Source organism: Neoarius graeffei, chromosome 17 (genome assembly GCF_027579695.1).
Source record: "Neoarius graeffei isolate fNeoGra1 chromosome 17, fNeoGra1.pri, whole genome shotgun sequence".
Classification (NCBI taxonomy): domain Eukaryota; kingdom Metazoa; phylum Chordata; class Actinopteri; order Siluriformes; family Ariidae; genus Neoarius; species Neoarius graeffei.
In genome coordinates, this window is record NC_083585.1 from 62306723 (window position 1) to 62327658 (window position 20936).

The 20936-nt window shown below is 43.3% G+C and overlaps 1 protein-coding gene across 1 annotated transcript in view; it reads left to right on the plus strand.

Moving 5' to 3' along the window:
- Window positions 1–13822: 13822 nt before the first annotated feature.
- LOC132864396 (tripartite motif-containing protein 16-like) overlaps window positions 13823–20936 on the plus strand; it is a 42220-nt gene continuing 35106 nt past the window's right edge. Inside the window, exon 1 of the mRNA XM_060897819.1 lies at window positions 13823–14422. Within this exon, the coding sequence (XP_060753802.1) occupies window positions 13823–14422 (600 nt within the window). The remainder of the gene's footprint in view (window positions 14423–20936) is intronic.

A 20936-nucleotide genomic window follows, 5' to 3' on the forward strand; every position in this document is an offset into this window, starting at 1 on the left:
CATTTAATGTTTAAAAAACGCTTTGAAGACAGTCACACAAATGCACACACACTCCTGAACTACTGCATCTTTTCTTTAACAACTTCAGGGTTTCGGAAAAATGTAAACACGATTTAACACCTTTGAACTTAAGTGAGATGAGCTGACATGGATTACTGCATGCAATGACCGCTTTAAAACAGTACAAACAATTAAACTAGTCCAAATCCTGTGTCTGCAGTATTTATGGCAGAGGTAAGTGCTTTTTCAAAGTCACTGTATGTTGTGAAATGACGTGGCAGCTTGAGTGTTTCGAAGCAGGTGGCAGAGGTGGGAAGGGTCCTGCCTGAAATCTCCACCCTTAATTCAGCAGGAAGCCTCTCCCAACCAATCCAGAACCTCACCAATTGAGACAGGGTACCTGATGAAGCCAAAATTAATACATGGGATTAACACATAGAATGGCTTGCATAAGTACTTATACCCCTTCAGATGCTGAATGTTCAGATGTTGCCACATCAACAGAAAGTTTATGCGAAGGACTAAATCATGAAGTGAAAGCAAATTTATATTTGTGCATGCAAAAATATTCAGTCCCAGTTTCTCTCAGTAAATAGTTGTCTTTAGAAGTTAAATGGTAAAATTGGCTTAATGGTAAAAATTTTCACCTAATGGTCTTCTAAATGGACAGTCAGCCAAAGCATACCAGCACATTGGTTCAAATGGCTTCAGGGCAAAGTAAATGTGAGTGGCCACTACCTAACAGAAATTGAGATGTAATAAAAAAAAAAAAATCTTGCATCACCATGATCTAAAAAGCCTGCTGATCTTTAATGTGCAGTGCTGAAACAGCATATGTGTCCACCTTATTCCAAGATATTGTTTATCTTTAGTCAACCCCTCGTAAAATATGAAATTTTTTTTTCTGTGTTTGCAAAATGTGACAGTATAGCCATATTTAACATTGCAATGGAAGTCTATGGGGCCAAATAAAACATCAAATTTATTTATAAAGCACTTCAAAATGAATGTAAAATTCAGCAGCGTGCAAAAGTGATACTCAATTCCCTCAAGTGGACACTTGGCTTGATGCTAATGGAGCCATTTACTTCCAGTGATTGTGCCAAACTATGTTTATGGATGCGATTTGGGCAAAATGTTGACAAATTTAAAGGGGTATGAATACTTTTGCCACTGTATGTTCATATTCATCTATTAGAATATCCATGAGACGAACGAACAAAATGTAAAGTGTACAATACATTCGCCAAATAAAGCGTTCTATACCAGCTTCCACGAACGTTCTCAGGAACCCTGTGATTCGGCACGTGCTCTCCAGGTCAAAGTCCTCATCACTGTCCTCCTCCACAGGCCAAGTGATTTTCTGTAGGATTATCTAAAAGAACACAAACATTTCACAGCGACACAGTTTTTGTGGTACCTAAAAATCTACACGGTCATAAAAATGTCTTTTTCCCTCCCCTCACCGTTCGAATGTTTTTCAACCCAGAGTACAGAGACTGTTCTCACGAATTTGCGTCTGTATAACACACCAATCCATGTGCCGGTAAATCGTGTTGCCACAACGCGCTTTACCAAATTGATTTAGTTAATTAATGACCTACACAGGGACTCAACTGCTTACCTTTCTTCTATCAGCACTTGCGACTCGTTACGGAGAGGGTGGAGCTGTAATCATGGTGGCTGAAACACGGTGTGAAAAGGCGTTGACATTCACGACTTAACGCGTAGAGACAACACGAGATTGGACGGTCAGGATGGCGTGTATATTTACGCCTCGTCATGATGACATGTTGAAAAGATTTGTCTACTGTACCACATGAAGTCATACTTTGGGGCCGTCACTCAGCATGCACATACATGGAGCATAAATTAATCAAGTAAACAAAAAACTGACTCACCTGGGGTGTGAACTCAATTTCGGACATTCTGGGGAACATCAGTTGGACCACATCTGGCCTTGAGGAGAGAAGCGGCCAGAGCATTACGTCTTTAAGGCCCTTTCTCAGTTGTTTTATCTGCCGTGTAATCCTACCAATGACCTAAGAGACAGACATAACCCATATTACAGACCTAATTCACAACTCAACTATTAAGGATGTTGGCAACACTCAGTAGGTAACTTGTTTACAATCACACAATGAGCCACTATATAATAGTTAATAATGAACAGTTGACAAATAACTTTTTAAAGGTTTATCATAACGCTCATTCACAATATCAGATGTAGAGGTTTACATGAACATTCATACCCTTGAACTTAAAAATGCCATTTCATATTAAACTTGATCTACAAAAAAAGAGGACTGCATGCAAAAGTATTCAGCCTCCTTTTAAACAAGTTTAGCATGATTTTCACCACTTATTTACTGCACGCATGGTATGTGTCTGCCAGTGTTAACATAAGCCATAAGACTTCACAAACTTCACAACAGCAACTATATAATTCAACAGCTTATCAAGGAGGAACTCACTGCATGGAGGAGAAGTTTGTTTTGCAGCCATCTCCTGTTTGTTCTTGTGACTGCTGGGAGGTCCCAGGACATGCAGAGAGCTGAAATAGTGTCCTTCTCTTCAGGTGTAAGTTCTTCTTTATCAAGCTAGAATCCATGCTTAAACGTTATTTCCACAAAAAAAAAGCATGTCAATTTGTATGCTTACCAGTTTTATGATATTCCTGATGTGTAGATCAGGGCAGTCTTCAATAACAACCGTTGCCACTTCGGGGTCTCCATTGAAAAGCACATGAATCACAGCAGGACTTAACCCTGTGACAAGGGGGCCATCATGCAGAAAGCTGTGGGCCAACAGCCTACCTGCAACCCTGAAGAGGTTGCTTTCAATGAGTGCCTCTGATGCTGCTGGTACAAGATGGTCAGGTTCTCCCTCAAATAATAGTGTTCGGCCTATTCCTCCTGTCAAGTACCAGCAAAGCAGAAATCACAGCAATTATTAATTACTTAAATTAAACATAACACCATATTATCCAGCAAAACAGTAGGAAACTTACCAAGCCCTAGACTGAATCCAAACTGGAGTTTGGATATTATTGTTGTCATGAAGAACCTGATCACTCCCTCTCCAACAGCAGCATCACCTGAGAAAGTGAAATATACTCATAAAAGCACAGTGACTGAGACCCCATTTTCACTCATACACATTTTTAAATTTATTTGTAAATTTCCAAGCCATAGTTCATAGTTCCATAGTCCAAACTTGTGAATCGGCAGCATAAATTCTGGAAATAAACTACTTTAATTACACACTCTACTTTTAATGTATTTATGTTACAGACTATGTATTAGTTACTTAATTTGTCCTTTATTTTAGAACACAACCCTGACAAACTAATACCTACCAGCAAGAGTACAGTTGAGTGGACATGCCCACTTCTGCTGCTGCTTGTAGAATGACAGAAGCTGTTGTTCCCGCTCCTCTTCTGAGTCTCGAACATCCATCTTCATCTTAAGTGTTTCCCCATTGGCATGCTCCCTTAGAAGATTCTCTTTAAAAACTTTAGCTGCTCGAGCTGGCTCTTTAATAAGTTTCCCATCTAAAAAACAATCGAGAGAATTAAAAGGATATCTAATATTGATAGGCATGTTAAGACAGAGAGAAAGCAAGCAAAGCAGCATTCTGACCGGCTACATATTTTAAGCTGTAATATACATTGAGGGCCAAATAAAGCAAGATGTGATTTTTAAGGTTGTGTCCCAAATTGTAATGACTTTTTTCAGTAACTTTAAGTCTGAAATGCTAAGATGTATTGTATTTTACAAAGCCATTATGTGAGAAAAATAGCATTATGTTGTCAATCAATATTTCCTATTTACTTTTTTACATTTCCAATCTCCTAGCAGTCCATTGTTATGTCACTAACCATTGTCTGTTTCATTGTAATCACACTCCTCCAAGTCAATTACTACTGGTTTTACTGCATTCTCAACCGATGGTCCAGGCACTTCAACATCACTGACTGGGGTCTCTCCATTATCTTCTTTTGGGCCTCCCTCTTGATCTCTCTCTGAATCCTGCATTGGTGCCCTAAAAGTTAACAAAAATTAAATATAGAAGCGTCATACTACCTCATTTTTTGTTAAACACTCAAGAGACATTTTCTTTAAGCAAATATGGTACGTTTCAGAAAATACATAGTCATTGCAGGTCAATCTGTGACACTTCATCTCAGAAAAAATAACCTTCTGACAAGTGATGCAAGGTATGGCAGGACCAGATGTATGACATGGCCTCTCCTGAACAACAAACGACTTTTGATCAATAATTTCAATAAATAAAATACACCACTGAGCTTGAAAGTCTCTGTAAATAAACTTACACAGTCTAAGGGTAGATCCTGTTGTAGTGGACATATGTAGAGTGTGGCCTGTCCAATCATCGTTGATGGATCCTTCAAAAAGGCTAAGGTGTATCCTGTGCTGGGACATGGCAGTAATGCAAGACTTCGGCTGCGAGTTGGTCCTGTAATTTTAAGAAGTTCAAAGCCTCCTCCTTCTTGCAGCTTTGGATAAACTTCCATCAGTTTATTCGTTATAACCATAGGATCACGGGGATTCCCTGTATTAGAAAAAAAGACTACATAGAAATGGATATCCAAAAACCAAGTTATTGGCTCATCCCCCAAAGCTAGGCAGTAGGAATGTTGAGTCATTTTGGAGATTACACTAAATGACCGGTTAACTGCAGCATACAGGAAAAAAAAAAACCTCTCGCAATTAGGCCTACTAACCTGAAAATGTCACTCTCTGCTCTCCCAGTCCTGCGGCGAGAAGGTCTGCTTTCATTCCTACGCTCGGGACTGTGTCGGTCCGGTGGTCAGCCACACAGCAGAACATGTGTGTGTAGCTGTAATTTCTTCTAGGAGTAGCTTGGACTCCTGGTCGTCTTGCCATGCTTGTTCTGGCGTAAGGCGCAAATAGTCTCGCTACTTCGGCTATAGACCCTTTTCACGTGACGTCACGACAAACGCGGCCGCCATTTTGGACATGTACTACCAGTAGTTTACCACAGCCAGCATTGAGGAACGGCAGCAAAGAAAGTTTTTACTTTCAGCAAGACTTCCATCATGCCACTATATTGTTGTGCACCTGGATGTAATAACCATCAACAAACAAGGCAAGGGTTATCATTTTATCGGATCCCGACAGAGAAGATGGATAGCGGCCATTAACAGGAAAGATACCAGCATACCAGCGCTTGTGTAGTGACCACTTTGTTGGAGGTAAGACGAATAAAATTAGCCAGAAAAGGCATTACATTGCTGTTAACATTCTGTGGTGGCGAGTGTGTAACCAAATAGGTTAAAATAACCCATTGTAACCTCTTTGTTCTTCTGTAGTAGCTATTGTTGACGAGCTAATGTCAACAAGTAGCTGGTATGTTACTGTAGCAATGTTTACGTTCAGTCATTTGGATGACTGTTAAAACCTTTCAGTCTCAAGTTTTTCCTTTACTGTATTTACTAGTTTACTGTAATTATGATCCGGCAGCTATTTACACCGGATCCAGTATAAATAGCTGCCGGAACCAACGTCCGAGGTTCCGGAGAGTGCTCCGGCTTGCTCCCCTTCAAATTAAGCAGCGCGCGCCGGCTTGCTCCCGGAGTGCTCCGGCCGAGGTTCCCCTCAAATTAAGCAGCGCGCGCCGGCTTGCTCCAGGAGTGCTCCGGCCGAGGTTCCCCTTAAATTAAGCCGGAGCGCGCTCCGTAACCTCGGCCGGAACACTCCTGGAGCAAGCCGGCGCGCGCTGCTTAATTTGAGGGGAACCTCGGCCGGAGCACTCCGGGAGCAAGCCGGCGCGCGCTGCTTAATTTGAGGGGAACCTCGGCCGGAGCACTCCTGGAGCAAGCCAGAGCGCGCTCCGGAACCTCGGACGTTGGCGTGTATGTGTATGGCGATGGGTTTTTAACGACATAGGTATACAGATCATGTGGGCCGAAGTCAGTTAAAGACGAGGGCTTCGTGTACTTCCGTACGTCAGTGAATAATCCTGGTGGAAGCAGGTAAACGTCGTTCTCTAAGCCTGCTAACCTCAATTTTTGCAAATACCTCTCCCTCTGCTCACCCTGTAAATGCCCTACGTCGCTGGATAGTGAAGGTGTTTTCTGCATCTCGCTCCTTTTTCTTTTATGTTTTTCGTTTGTCGCCTTCCTCGCATTCAAACTGATTTGAGCCGAAGTCCACTACATGTCAAAAATGGCGGTCACGTTTACGAAGGTCACGTGACTGAAAAGGGTCTATAACACAGAGCAATATCAGCTTCGCAACCACCTCTCAAAAAATAAAATCGAATACCAACATTATGGGAGCAGTTTTTGAATACAAATTAACGTCAAGCCGTACGCCCACTGAGCTATAAGTGCGTACGCCTCTATCTTTAACCGTGGCCGCTGGCTAACGTATTTTTACAGATTAGCAAACTAGCTCCCATCTAAACCATTGGCCTACCAACAAATTGCCCATACCATTTACACATCGGCAACAACTATTACCCATAATGAGCCAGGCTAATTTATTTTTAAAGTCTTAATCCAAATTGACATGTGTCTTGAATCCTTAATGATTACTAGTGCACCTGTCTAACAGAACATTAATTAGCTTACCCTGAACGGGTGTTCGTGGCGCGGCAGCAGGGTCATGTGAGGATGTTCCGGACACAGCTGGAGGACATCGTAGGGCTTCTTCTATTAAACTGGCTGCTTCCCTCAGAAGCTCTGGGCAACTTTTGCGCATTTTCTTCCGTTTTCATATGCACAGTTTAACAACACAGCACAGCAGGGGCGATTCTAGCATCTGATCTTTGGGGGTGCTTAGCCCCCAGAGCTGACAGAGGCACCTGGCTTGAACGACAGTGTTTCTACGTTTATTCCGCATTTAGACTAGACTTAACTAGACAAGAAGACTAGACTTATGCAATGTTTTAACAGAAGCTGACCCAATAAACTATGATATCTACACATTTACGACCACTGACATTATTTACGTTATATTTTTAACTAAACAAGACCTACTACTGCATTTGTAATGTTGGAGCTATTCATTTTGAACAGTGGTAATTGTTAATTAATGTGTTTTTGTGTATTGTGTAATAATAGTGTGTATTATTATGATTTTACATTAGTTTACATTAGTTTATATTTTTTGTTATATTTGTTATATTTTGGTCGTGTTCTTTTGATAGTCATTTGTTTAATTGTTTGCTTCGTGCATGTACGTTTCAGTGTCTGTTTTGATTAATTTGCTAATTATTATGATGTTATTTATGATAAATATATAAATATAAATATATAAATGATAAGCAAACGTAAACGCTATGTTACATTAAATAAAATTGACTAACACACGGTGGTCTAGCACCGTAGCACTTGTACAGCTCTGCACAAAAGTATCTCGATATGGATGATAAATGTCGTTTTTATCATTCTGTTCATAGACCAGGGAACATCAATATTGCATTATGCATATTATTGTGTTGTGTTTAACAATTGTAACTCCAGTCCGTACCTTCACATCTCGCTATGCCAGTAATACTCAGGTGCTACTTCGAGTTCCTCATCGGCGTGGAATCCAGTAAAAAAAAAAAAAAAAAACACCATGTCGTAGCAAGCACTCGCGCGGACAGGCAACCCAATCAGAGGGGACGCAAGGAGGAGAGGGATTTTACTGCTCATAGAACTATCACGGAACATGAATTCAAGAACACACACACGCCCGCGCACACATTCATTGCGCAGTGCGCAAGGGCACTTATTTCTGAAAATTACGTCCAAAAGCAGTGTTTTTGAGGGTGCTGAGCTAGGGGGTGCTGAGCTCGTTTTTGGGGGTGCTTGAGCACCCCCAAAAAGAGGCTAAACACGCCCCTGCAGCACAGCATCCCACTGTCTGTTTTTGGTGCCAACACGCGACGCTAGATTGTGTGTCCACGAGTGCTCTGGCGAAACGAACAGCGCCACCCAGTGTATTGCAATAGTTTTGTTTCCCAGTGTGTTCTGTACAGGCAGTGATCATCATCTCTACAATCGATCTGCCAAGACTTGATATGCAGGGCAACCAATCAGGTGTTAGGATACGCCCACAGACTTTGATGGGTGAGGTTGACAGATTTAATTATTTCATGATGTGGTGGAACACAGGGCAATGAAATAATTAAATAAACAGAATGCAATAATTAATTAAATAGCAAGAGAAAGATATATATATATATATATATATATATATATATATATATATATATGATATAAATCGGGATTAAATTAATTATTTATGTATTTATTTTCAATACATTTAATTCAACTTTTAATAAATTAATGAAACATTTTATTATTTATTTAAAGGTTTATTTAAATAATTATCCGTGTCACAATTCATCCTCCATAAAAGTGGCGCGGAAGGCTCCTTACATTTAAATGAAACATAGAGAGAGAATTGCTTTTTCTCGATTTGCATGTATTGATGAATGAGTCAGTGTTGTAATACTGTGAAGTGCTTGTTAGGGTTCATCCAGTTGGAACGGTCAACTTACTTCTCGGGACCCCCGCCCTCATGCCACCCAGACGTCTGGGACGGAACACCGCAAAAAAAACAGAGAACCAGAGATCGGTTTCACTGCTGTTTATTCACAGTTTTCTCGCCAAAGATGAAATATTACAAACACCTTTTATAACAAAATATAATCTCTCTAAACGGCTATTGTGTCTGTCGAATGTGTGTGTGTGTGTGTGTGTGTTTGTATGTGACCTCAGAGAGGGGTGTGTGTGTGTATCTATGTGAGGGTGTGAGTGAGTGACATCATTTTACACATATACATTACTACGGTAAAAAAATAGACCACAACTCATTTTATAGCTCAGAAATTCATACAAGACCAGCTACCATTGTAACATATTCTGTAAGAAACATATTCTATACCTCTCAGCTTTCGTTTTAAAAAACAAAATCGCAGATTTATAACTAAATTTTTATATGGCGTAGTGATTTTAAGTTATTACTTTTGCTGAGGTCATGACCTTGACCCTGAGGCTTTCCATTTAGATCAAAACACACGATCGTATTGGTTTTCAGTTTGCAGAAAATGGAGTTACAACGGCGATCAAATATTTTGCATGATGTTTTATTACGGTTATGATTATTCTGTGAGCGCACCAATCCTTAGGTGGATAAAGTTACAACTTAAAATACAATTAGTGATAACTGTAGACTTTGCTGTGGATGACAACCTTTTTAAGGGAATGTGATGTAGTCAAACATTTATCATGTCCCAGATCAAACTGCCATTTTTCCACAAATTTGCAGAATTTTTGCCAAATTCTGAAGAGTATTCACATCAAAGATTTAATTTTATCTGTATTATTTCTTTCATAATTTTATTTCAAATTAAAACCAACATCACCATTCAAAACCGGATAGTTTACTGAGTGTGAGTATACTTAGTGGGGTACCCCCACAGTACCCAGTTTCTGAGACGGACCCAAATATCAATGGGGATACCAAGGCAGAATTTCAAAGAAGTCAACTGGGACAAATTTCAAATATTAAATAAAATAAGATGTGAAGAACTGGTTAGAGAGTATATTACTGGTGTAGATGAGTTTAATAATAAGTTGGTGACAGCAATCATACAGACAGCAGAGGAAACAATTCCAAAGGCAGTAGGAGGCAGAGAGAATGGGATGAAAATTGTAGAAAAGCTGTCAAAAGAAGAAATGGAGCTTTGACAATGAAAGAAACATCATTCATTAGAAACATTAATTCAGTATAAAAGAGCACAAGCAATAGTTCGAAGAACTATTAGAATAACAAAATGTACATACTGGAGAAACTACTGTAATAGCATAGGCAGGGAAACGCAGCGGTCAGATGTCTGGGGAACGATCAGACAAATGAGTGGTATAAGAAGGTATGAAATACCAATGTTAAACCAAAATAATAAAATAGCAGTTACAAACAGACAAAGCAGAGCTATTGGCACAAACGTTTGTTAAAATTCATAGCTTAGAGAATCTGTCAAATACAGCTAGACAATCTAGGGATAATACACTGGCATTAAATCCAGGTGTTGAGGTGAGGAAAACTACATTAGGACGATGATGGTCTAGATTTACCCTTCAGTCTATTTGAGATAAATAGACCCATCATGAAGGTAAAGCAAACTTCCCCAGGGAAAGATGGTATTAGCTATAGCATGCTGGAACATCTGGATAATAATTCACGTGATGTAGTTTTGAGACTATTTAACATGGTTTGGGAAACAGGAATAATTCCAACAAGCTGGAAGCAGTCTACTGTATCATTTAGTGATGTGTCATGCGCAGTAGTGAAACAGAAGAGCCAACTCCCATCGAGTGAGAGCCGGCTCCCCACTTTTTTTTTCCTTTCGCTGCTCAGCTCTCACTCTCAGTGGCTCAGCTCTGCTCACGACAGAACTTTGTTTTGATTGGCAGCACGGCGGCCTTGTGGCCAATCACATGTGAGGATATAGGATCACACCATTATGTGAAAACAGAGAGGGGGACAGACGCAACAGTCAGGTGGAGTGTCTGTCCGTCCCCGTCAGTGAGTGAGACAGTAGACAGCGGTGAGGAGGACAGTGCGAGTGCGGTGCAAAAACACGTAAATATGACTGACACCCGTAAACGAAGCAGCATCTGGCTGCAGTTTAAAGATATTGGGAATAGCAGAGCAGAGTGCCTTCACTGTAAAATGAAAATAACAGTAAGAGCAGGTTCCACCACAAACCTGCACAGACGCATCAGAACTGTCCATCCCACAGTGCAGTTGGAGGAGAGAGGGCAAGCTGGCTCAACGTCTACTGACCCTGGTGTGTCTGGTCCCAAACCAACAACTGCTGCAGCAGCTATTAGTAGTGCAAGTATAATAACCCCTCCTACTGCAACTCAATGCAAAATGTCAGTTTGTACCAAAGCAGATGACCCCAGCCAAACAGCACAGTATTGATGAGGAGTTGGCTAAAATGATTGCCACTGATTTCCAGCCCTTTTCCATTGTGGAGGACAAAGGTTTTAAAAGTTTTGTCAAAGCCTTAAATCCCACATACACTCTACCCAGTAGAAAAACAGTCCCTAACAATGATCCCAAAACTATATGACACAGAACGTGCATTATGGCAAGACAGGGTGAAAAAAGCTCCACCAGTTTGCCTGACAACTGACTGCTGGACCTCTAGAACCACCTGCTCTTTCATGTCCGTCACTTGCCACTTTATTGAAAATTACAAGATGACATCTTGCCTGCTGGACTGCTTTGAGTTCACCGACAGACACACTGCAGAAAACTTGGTAGAGGAGCTATTAAGAGTGGTAAATGAGTGGCAAGTACAGGACAAAGTGGTGTGCTGTGTGAGTGATAATGCTGCAAACATGACCAAAGCCATAAAAAATCTGAAGTGGACCCACCACCCATGTATAGCGCATACATTAAACCTGATAAGAGATTCCCTGAAGGTGGTGAAAACAACCGTGGGCAAAGTAAAGGCTATTGTGGATTTTTTCCACAGAAGCACAGGAGATGCAGGGAGGCTGAAGTCCACACAGCGCCAGATGGAGTTGCCCGAACTGAGGCCCAAACAAGAGTGTGGTACCAGGTGGAACTCAACATTTTATATGTTGAAATGCATTCTTGAAACAAATGATGCGATCATCTCCAGATGCCAAGTCCCCCCCCCCCCCCCCCCCCCCAAATCTGTCCCTCTGAGTTACATGTCGGTCCTGGGATCGAGATGCTGACCTCTTCTGCTCCTCGGACCTGCCTGATCCATCCTGGTGCCCTGTGTCTGGTTGGAGTCTCATCGCATCGCTCCTGTGGAGGGCGGTCCCATGTGGACAGTTGGGGGTCACGCCTGGAGGACGCTCTGGACTCTTGCAGTGGTGCTTTTGTGGCTGGGGACTGCAGTTGACTTGCTGACTTAAGACTGTGGTTGTTGTGAACGGTTTTGTGCTCGGGTTTCTGTTGGTGGGAGGTTTATAGCATCAACAAAGCTGACTTTATGTTAGGACTGTTAATGTTATAGTCATGTTGTCTGTTGTTGCCCAAATGAGGAACAGTTCCCTTTTAAGTCTGGTTCCTCTTGAGGTTTCTTCATGTCATCTGAGGGAGTTTTTCTTTGCCACTGCAGACACAGGCGTGCTCATTGGGGATAGATTAGGAATAAAATTAGCTCATATTTTAAGTCGTTAAAATTCTGTAAAGCTACTTTGCGACAATGTTTATTGTTAAAAGCGCTATACAAATAAACTTGACTTGATCTCCACCCTGGCCCTCATCAATGCACCTGTTGATACGTTCAGTGAAGAGGAATGGGAGCTGGTGAAAGAGGTCTGCACCGTCCTGCAACCATTTGAGGAGGTGACTGTGGAGATAAGTGCAGACAGGTACCTTGGACAATTGTTTTTTCTCTACTACTATTCAGTCACTATTATACATTGCAGAAACAACACATATGATTGACAAAACTAAATTGGAAAAAGCAATATGCTGCATAATTTTCAAAAAGGCTAATTTTAAAAGTTGCTGTTTTCTCTCCTTCAGCTATGTCACAGCCTCCAAAATGCTCCTGCTTTGCAAAGGTCTTCAGCCTGTGACAGCCCAACACCAACTGACAGTAACCGTACAGAAAGTAAAGGAATTGGTTGCGGCTCTTTGTTCAGCCATGGACCGAAAATTTCTGCGTATGGAGTTCAACACTGTCCTCTCAGAAACCACATTACTGGATCCTAGGTTTAAAAAGCTTGCATTCAGTGACAACAGAGCTGTTGACGAGGCACTTCAGAGAATAACTGCCGCAGCAGCAAAATGCACCCCCAGCAGCCAGCCAGCTCCACCATTAGAGGGCCAAGTGGAGGAGGAGCCACAAACTTCTGCTGTATGGAGGCTCTTTGATGAAAGAGCTACAGGAGATGCTGCAAGGAGAAATACTACAGCTGATGTTATAATGGAGATGCGATGTTATCTTAAGTCAGGAAATGAGATGAGAAATTTTTATTTTTTAATTTTTAACTTTGATCAAAAACACTTCCACTGTTGAGGTATTTATAGATTTATTTTTAGAATGTACTTACACACACACACACACTTCCCCTTCTGCTTTTTCATTTTATCCTTGGGCATTTTTTTAAAGATATTTTAGGGGCTTTTTTCACCTTGATTGGATAGGACAGTGTAGAGACAGGAAATGAGCATTAGAGAGGGATCTGGAAACGACCTTAGGTTGGAATCAAACCCGGGTCCCCAGATTTATAGTATAGCACCTTATCCACCTGAGTCACGACACCCCCATCCTTGGGCATTTTTTGATCATTTTATTTTTACTGCTTGACCATTTTGTAGTTTATTAGATTATTATGGTTTCAGAATGGGATCAGAAATTTAAACAGAATGTAAGTAAACTATGTGCAAATATTACAACAAATTCAATATAAAAGATGTTTTTAATGACAGTTACAGATAATGGATGGATGGTCAGATCAATTAATCACTTCAGAATCCTGTTCATGAGAGAGAGCGAGAGAGAGAGAGATGTGCTCATTGTTTATTTAAACTATCACTGGTTAGATTGTTCAAGTCTATACGCCCTGGAGGAAATACACACACACTGTTTCAAATCTCTTCACACTGAATAGCAATTTGCTAACATAGCCAGGCCACGCCTTACACATTACAAAAAAGGAGCCCTCTCTTTAAAGCTATGCCCACTCTCTCTGCCTCACAGAACACACACAGAACCAGGAAGTTCATTTCAGAGAAAACGAAACTCAGCAGAAAGTTCAGAGTCTCTCTCTCAGTACAGGAAAATGGCAGAGGCTGGTATTTCAGTAGATCATTTTTCTGTGGATCAGTTCAGCTGTCCAGTGTGTTTGGATCTCCTGAAGGATCCTGTGACCATTCCCTGTGGACACAGTTACTGTAAGGTGTGTATTAATGGCTGCTGGGATCAGGAGGATGTGAAGGGCGTCTACAGCTGCCCCCAGTGCAGAGTGACTTTCACCCCAAGGCCTGTTCTGTGCAGGAACAACATGCTGGCTGAAGTGGTGGAGAAACTGAAGAAGACTGAACTCCAAGCTGCTTCTCCTGCTCACTGTTACGCTGGACCTGGAGATGTGGAGTGTGATTTCTGCACTGGGAGAAAACGCAAAGCCACTAATTCCTGTCTGGTGTGTCTGGCCTCCTATTGTGAAGCTCATCTTAAACCTCACTATCAGTCTCCTGCCTTTAAGAAGCACAAGTTAGTTGAAGCCTGTGCAGAGCTCCAAGACAAGATCTGCTCTGAACACGACAAACTGATCGAGATCTTCTGTCGTACTGACCAAAGCTTCATCTGTTATTTGTGTATGACGGATGAACATAAAGGTCATGATACAGTTTCAACTAAAGCAGAAAGAAATGAAAAACAGGTGAGAACTGGACATCATTCTTCTTTTCCAAGTCATTTTATACAAATTCTTTTTCTAATCTAATTTGTATTCAGTGGATTTAATTGGTTCTCTGATTGTCATTCTCGGTGAAGTAAATTTTTATTTCCAGTCCAACAGTAATATGTAAAGAAATGTTAAAGAGATCAGACCAGTCAGTCTGCTTTAAACAGCCAACACCTTCCTTCCAGCATTTTACAGCTAAAGTGCTCACGTGACTGTGTTAAAGCTCTGTAACTGGATAACATATTTCATAACATTTAATGATCTACAGGTAAAAAAAAAAATCTTTATCTTTCTGAATGTGGAAATTGGGTGTGGTTCTCTTCCGGTGGAATTGGGTGTGGTTTTGAATGTACACACAGCACCTTCAAGAAGTAAACCTGACTATGACTCTGGATTTTACTGCTGAACAAATAAATAACTCCCATGAAACCAGATGTGCACTGTGCATGTCTCCCCCCTCTAAACACACTGAGAAATAAAAGGGAACAGTGATGACGCGCACTGCTCTCAGATCAGTCGTCTTCTGTCAGGTTTTATGGCAGTTTACAAGCAAAGTGTATTACTGCCATCGACTGGACTGAGGTGCAATCAAATGGATGTCATTTCAAAGAAAAATTGAATAAAAAGGAAAAACAACAAAAAACAACAAACTAAATCCTATTTGGTAATTTTGTCTCGTCTCGTCTCGTCTTCTTCCGCTTATCCGGGACCGGGTCGCGGAGGCAGCAGTCTAAGCATGGAAGCCCAAACTTCCCTTTCCCCAGACACCTCGGCCAGCTCCTCGGGAAGAACACAGAGGCGTTCCCAGGCCAGCCGAGAGACATAGTCCCTCCAGCGTGTCCTGGGTCTTCCCCGGGGCCTCCTCCCGGGGGGGCATGCCTGGAACACCTCCCCAGGGAGGCGTCCAGGAGGCATCTGAAAAAGATGCCCGAGCCACCTCAGCTGGTTCCTCTCGATGTGGAGGAGCAGCGGCTCTACTCCGAGCTCCTCCCGAGTGACTGTGCTTCTCACCCTATCTCTAAGGGAGCGCCCAGCCACCCTGCGAAGGAAACTCATTTCAGCCACTTGTATCCGCGACCTTGGTCTTTCTGTCATTACCCAAAGCTCATGACCATAGGTGAGAGTCGGAACGTAGATCGACCGGTAAATTGAGAGCTTCGCCTTTTGGCTCAGCTCCTTCTTCACCACGATGGACCGGTAAAGCGACCGCATCACTGCGGAGGCTGCACCGATCCGCCTGTCGATCTCACGCTCCATCCTTCCCTCACTCGTGAACAAGATCCCGAGATACTTAAACTCCTCCACTTGAGGCAGGACTTCTCCACCAACCTGGAGAGGGCAAGCCACCCTTTTCCGGTCGAGAACCATGGCCTCGGACTTGGAGGTGCTGATTCTCATCCCAGCCGATTCACACTTGACTGCAAACCGCCCCAGTGCATGCTGAAGGTCCTGGTTTGAAGAAGCCAACAGGACAACATCATCCGCAAAAAGCAGAGATGAAATCCTGTGGTTCCCAAACAGGATTCCTTCCAGCCCCTGGCTGCGCCTAGAAATTCTGTCCATAAAAATTATGAACAGAACCGGTGACAAAGGGCAGCCCTGCCGGAGTCCAACATGCACTGGGAACAGGTCTGACTTACTGCCGGCAATGCGAACCAGACTCCTGCTCCGTTTGTACAGGGACCGGACAGCCCTTAGCAAAGAGCCCCGAACCCCATACTCCCGAAGCACCCCCCACAGAATACCACAGGGGACACGGTCGAATGCCTTCTCCAGATCCACAAAGCACATGTGGACTGGTTGGGCAAACTCCCATGAACCCTCGAGCACCCTATGAAGGGTATAGAGCTGGTCCAGTGTTCCGCGACCAGGACGAAAACCGCATTGTTCCTCCTGGATCCGAGGTTCGACTATTGGTTGAATTCTCCTCTCCAGTACCCTGGAGTAAACTTTCCCTGGGAGGCTGAGAAGTGTGATTCCCCTATAATTGGAGCACAATCTCCGGTCCCCTTTCTTAAAAAGAGGGACCACCACCCCAGTCTGCCACTCCAGAGGCACTGTCTCCGACCGCCACGCGATGTTGCAGAGGCGTGTCAACCAAGACAGCCCCACAACATCCAGAGACTTGAGATACTCAGGGCAGATCTCATCCACCCCCGGTGCCTTGCCACCGAGGAGCTTGCAAACCACCTCAGTGACTTCGGCTTGGGTAATGGACGAGTCCACCTCTGAGTCATCAGCCTCAGTCTCCTCAGTGGAAGACATGACGGTGGGATTGAGGAGATCCTCAAAGTATTCTTTCCACCGCCCGACAATATCCCCAGTCGAGGTCAACAGCTCCCCACCCACACTGTAAACAGTGTTGGCAGAGTACTGCTTCCCCCTCCTGAGGCGCCGGACGGTTTGCCAGAATTTCTTCGAGGCCGACCGATAGTCCTTCTCCATGGCCTCCCCGAACTCCTCCCAGTTCCGAGTTTTTGCCTCCGCAACTGCCCGAGCAGCAGCACGCCTGGCCTGCCGATACCCGTCGGCTGCCTCAGGAGTCCCGGAGGTCAACATGGCCCAATAGGACTCCATCTTCAGCTTGACGGCATCCCTTACTTCCGGTGTCCACCACCGGGTTCAGGGATTGCCGCCACGACAGGACAGCTGCATCCACAATGGAGGTAGAGAACATGGTCCACTCAGACTCAATGTCCCCCGCCTCCCTCGGAAGCTGGGAAAAGCTTTCCCGGAGGTGGGAGTTAAAGACCTCCCCAACAGAGTGCTCGGCCAGATGTTCCCAGCAGACCCTCATCATACGTTTGGGCCTGCCAGGTCTGTCCAGCTTCCTCCTCTGCCAGCGGATCCAACTCACCACCAGGTGGTGATCTGTTGACAGCTCAGCCCCTCTCTTCACCCGAGTGTCCAAGACATAGGGCCGGAGATCAGATGAAACGACTACAAAGTCGATCATCGACCTCCGACCTAAGGTGTCCTGGTGCCACGTGCACTTATGGACACCCCTATGCTCGAACATGGTGTTCGTTATGGACAAACCGTGACTAGCACAGAAGTCATTCATTCATTCATTCATTCATTCATTTCATTTATTATACAGGAATTTTTAAAAGTAACAGACAGTTACAGTTTAAAGGGCCTGGCTCAGCTTCAGCTGGTTTTCAGCAGGTTCCTGTTCTGCAGCACATAAAACAACAGGAGTACAAGACACCAACACCAGACTGACAAGTATAGACACCACAATACAGTACAATAACAGCACAAAAACGTGGGACAAGGATAAAAGTAAACAAAAGAAAACAATATTACACAGACATAAATCAGTTAAGGTTTTGAATAATGTCAGTGTGTGTAAGTATGTATGATGTGTTAGTGGTTGCAAGTATAACTATTCAACAAAAGAAATATATAAGCCTTTTTAAAATGAGTAATAGATGGTGTTATTCTGATGTGATGTGGAATATCATTCCATGTTTTAGTGTAAGTGTGAAAGAATGATTGCTGGCCATAGGTGTTTCTAAAGGCTGGCACTGTAAGAAGTGCCCTAGTTACTGATCTTGTTGTCCGCCCCTGTTGCATGTTAATTGTTGGAAGGAACACAGCAAGACTAGCTATGGGACAGTTTGATTGTAGCTGAAAGTAAAATGTCATAGCATGGGTGTTAATGTAGTTCTGAAAAGTAAGAGCATTTGAGTGGGTGAGTGCAGTACAGTGATGTGTCCAACTAGGAAGTTGATGGTGGATCTTAAATGCTCTGTTGTATAATCTAGCAATTGGTTCTGTGATTTCTTTTGTAGTGAGAGACCAAATAGGAAGACAATAAGATAATGTTGAAAGAATAATTGCGTGTAAATATGTGTGTGATACTGAGGGTGACAAATATGGTCTGATCTTACTATAAACATATAGCTTCTGATTAACTTTACTTGCTAACTTAATTGTGTGTTCTCTGTAAGTAAGATGTGAATCCAAAATCACACCAAGATATTTATAGGTTTTTGTGGTCACAAGGTTTTGATTTGAAAGGGTAATAGGGACAGAGATGGACAGGCTTTTCCTTTGGGAATAAAAATACATACATTCAGTCTTCTTGACGTTGATGGTTAAATGATTTGTTTCCAGCCAATCATGAAGATGCTGAAGGTCAGATGATAGTTTTAAATTAATAGTGTTAGGGTCAGAATCAGAAAAAAAAATAACAGTGTAATCGGCATACAACAAACAGTTTGAGAATTTACAAATGCAAGGAAGATCATTTATATACAGCAGGAAAAGTAACGGACCAAGTATACTACCTTGGGGAACACCCATATTACACTCTAAAGAGTCAGATCTTTCATGACCAATCTTAACAACTTGTGACCTATTAGTGAGATATGAAGACAGCATTGAGATCACAGAAGAAGATAACTGAAATGAGATAAGTTTGTCCAGGTGTCACTGTCGTCGCCCATGTGAGCATTGAAGTCCAATAACAAAACACCACTTGGGTTCAGATCGGGGAGGCCGTTCCTCCCAACCACGCCCCTCCAGGTGTCACTGTCGTCGCCCACGTGAGCATTGAAGTCCCCCAGTAGCACAATGGAGTCCCCAGTCTGAGCACCCCTCAGTACCTCTCCCAGGGACTCCAAGAAGGCCGGATACTCTATACTGCTATTTGGCCCGTAGGCACAAACAACAGCAAGAGCCCTCTCCCCAATCCGAAGGCGCAGAGAGGCGACCCTCTCGTTCACTGGGGTAAACTCCAACACATGGCGGCTGAGCTGGGGAGCTATAAGCAAGCCCACACCAGCCCGCCGCCGCTCACCACGGGCGACTCCAGAGAAGTGGAAAGTCCAGCCCCTCTTGAGGAGCTGGGTTCCAGAGCCCAAGCTGTGCATGGAGGTGAGCCCGACTATCTCTAGCCGGTACCTCTCAACCTCCCGCACAAGCTCAGGCTCTTTCCCCCCCAGCGAAGTGACATTCCATGTCCCAACAGCCAGCCGCTGTGTCCGGGGATCAGGTCGTCGAGGCCCCTGCCTTCGACTGCCACCCAATCCACACTGCACCAAACCCCTACTGCTACCTCTGTGGGTGGTGAACCCACAGGAGGTCAGGCCCACGTCACCTCTTCGGGCTGAGCCCGGCCGGGCCCCTTGGGCAAAGGCCCGGCCACCAAGTGCTCGCATACGAGCCCAAACCCCGGGCCTGGCTCCAGGGTGGGGCCCCGGCTGCGTCCTACCGGGCGACGTCACGGTCCTGGATTTTTTCTCCATAGGGGTTTTTGGTGAACTGCTCTTGGTCTGGCCTGTCACCTAGGACCTGTCTGCCTTGGGAAACCCTAACAGGGACATAATGCCCCCGACCACATAGCTCCTAGGATCATTCAAGCACACAAACCCCTCCACCACAATAAGGTGGCAGTTCTAGGAGGGGTGGTAATTTTGTTTCTTTGATAAATGTTATCATAGCACAAGTGATGTTTTCTGATCACGGCTCACCTAATAAGGTGTCTAAAGAAAAGGCTTTCTTGACTGCGTTCACTTCCCTCTTCAGTTTTTCTCTTTGTCTGTAGAATTTTAAGCACCATAAAAGAACATGATCTACATCCTCTCTCACGCCACAAAGTTCACATTTTTCCAGATGGATGTTTTGTTTGCAATGTATAAGCTGTTATTTAATCCAGTATGGCCTATTCTCAGTCTTGTAAACCAAACCTCCTCCTGTCTGTTTGGGTAACTCGGTTTGCTACTTGAGATCTTTTTGTATATTATACAAGTGTCTACCTTTCTTCTCCTTATCCCATTCAGCTTGCCATATGTTAACTTTATGTTTAATGAGGACCTTAAAGTGCATATCATGGGTAAATTCAGGAGCAAGATCAATGTAATTCTCCTATTTTATGTTAAACTTTGGTCAAATATCTGTAACATTCTGCATTTTTGTTTTGGTTTTTATTTTTTTACCTTGCACAATACCAGAAAAATTCAGTTGAAATCAAGCCATTTGAGGCAAATTGGTCCGCCTCTGAAAAAACTTGGCATTTGAATTTCCCGGGAAACATTGATTTTCGTGACGTCATCTGCGGGACGCCTCCCTCTGAATCCTACATCAGCACTGGTTTGTTTCTGAGAAGACGACCTGGTGGTTTTCTGCAAATTTCTTCAACGTTATCGCGTAACTATTAAAATGGTTAACAGATGTATCGTAGGAGGGTGTAGCAACACCAATCTTGATGGGATTAGTACTCATCGTTTTCCAAAAGACCGGACAATGAGAGAGAAATGGGAGCGCTTGGTCTACACAGGCTGTGCACTGAAACCGTGCAAGCTCTCGCAGCCTGCCAGAGCTTCCGCAGGTGACGTCACGATTCTGGCTCCAGACTCCCTTGGGATTTTTCCAGACGCATTTGGTTATTTTATTTTTTTCTGCTGTAGACAGATGGCCTTGTGCAAAATTACCCTTCTGGGTGAGTGGGTAAAGGGACATACTTTCATATAAAAAAACCCTA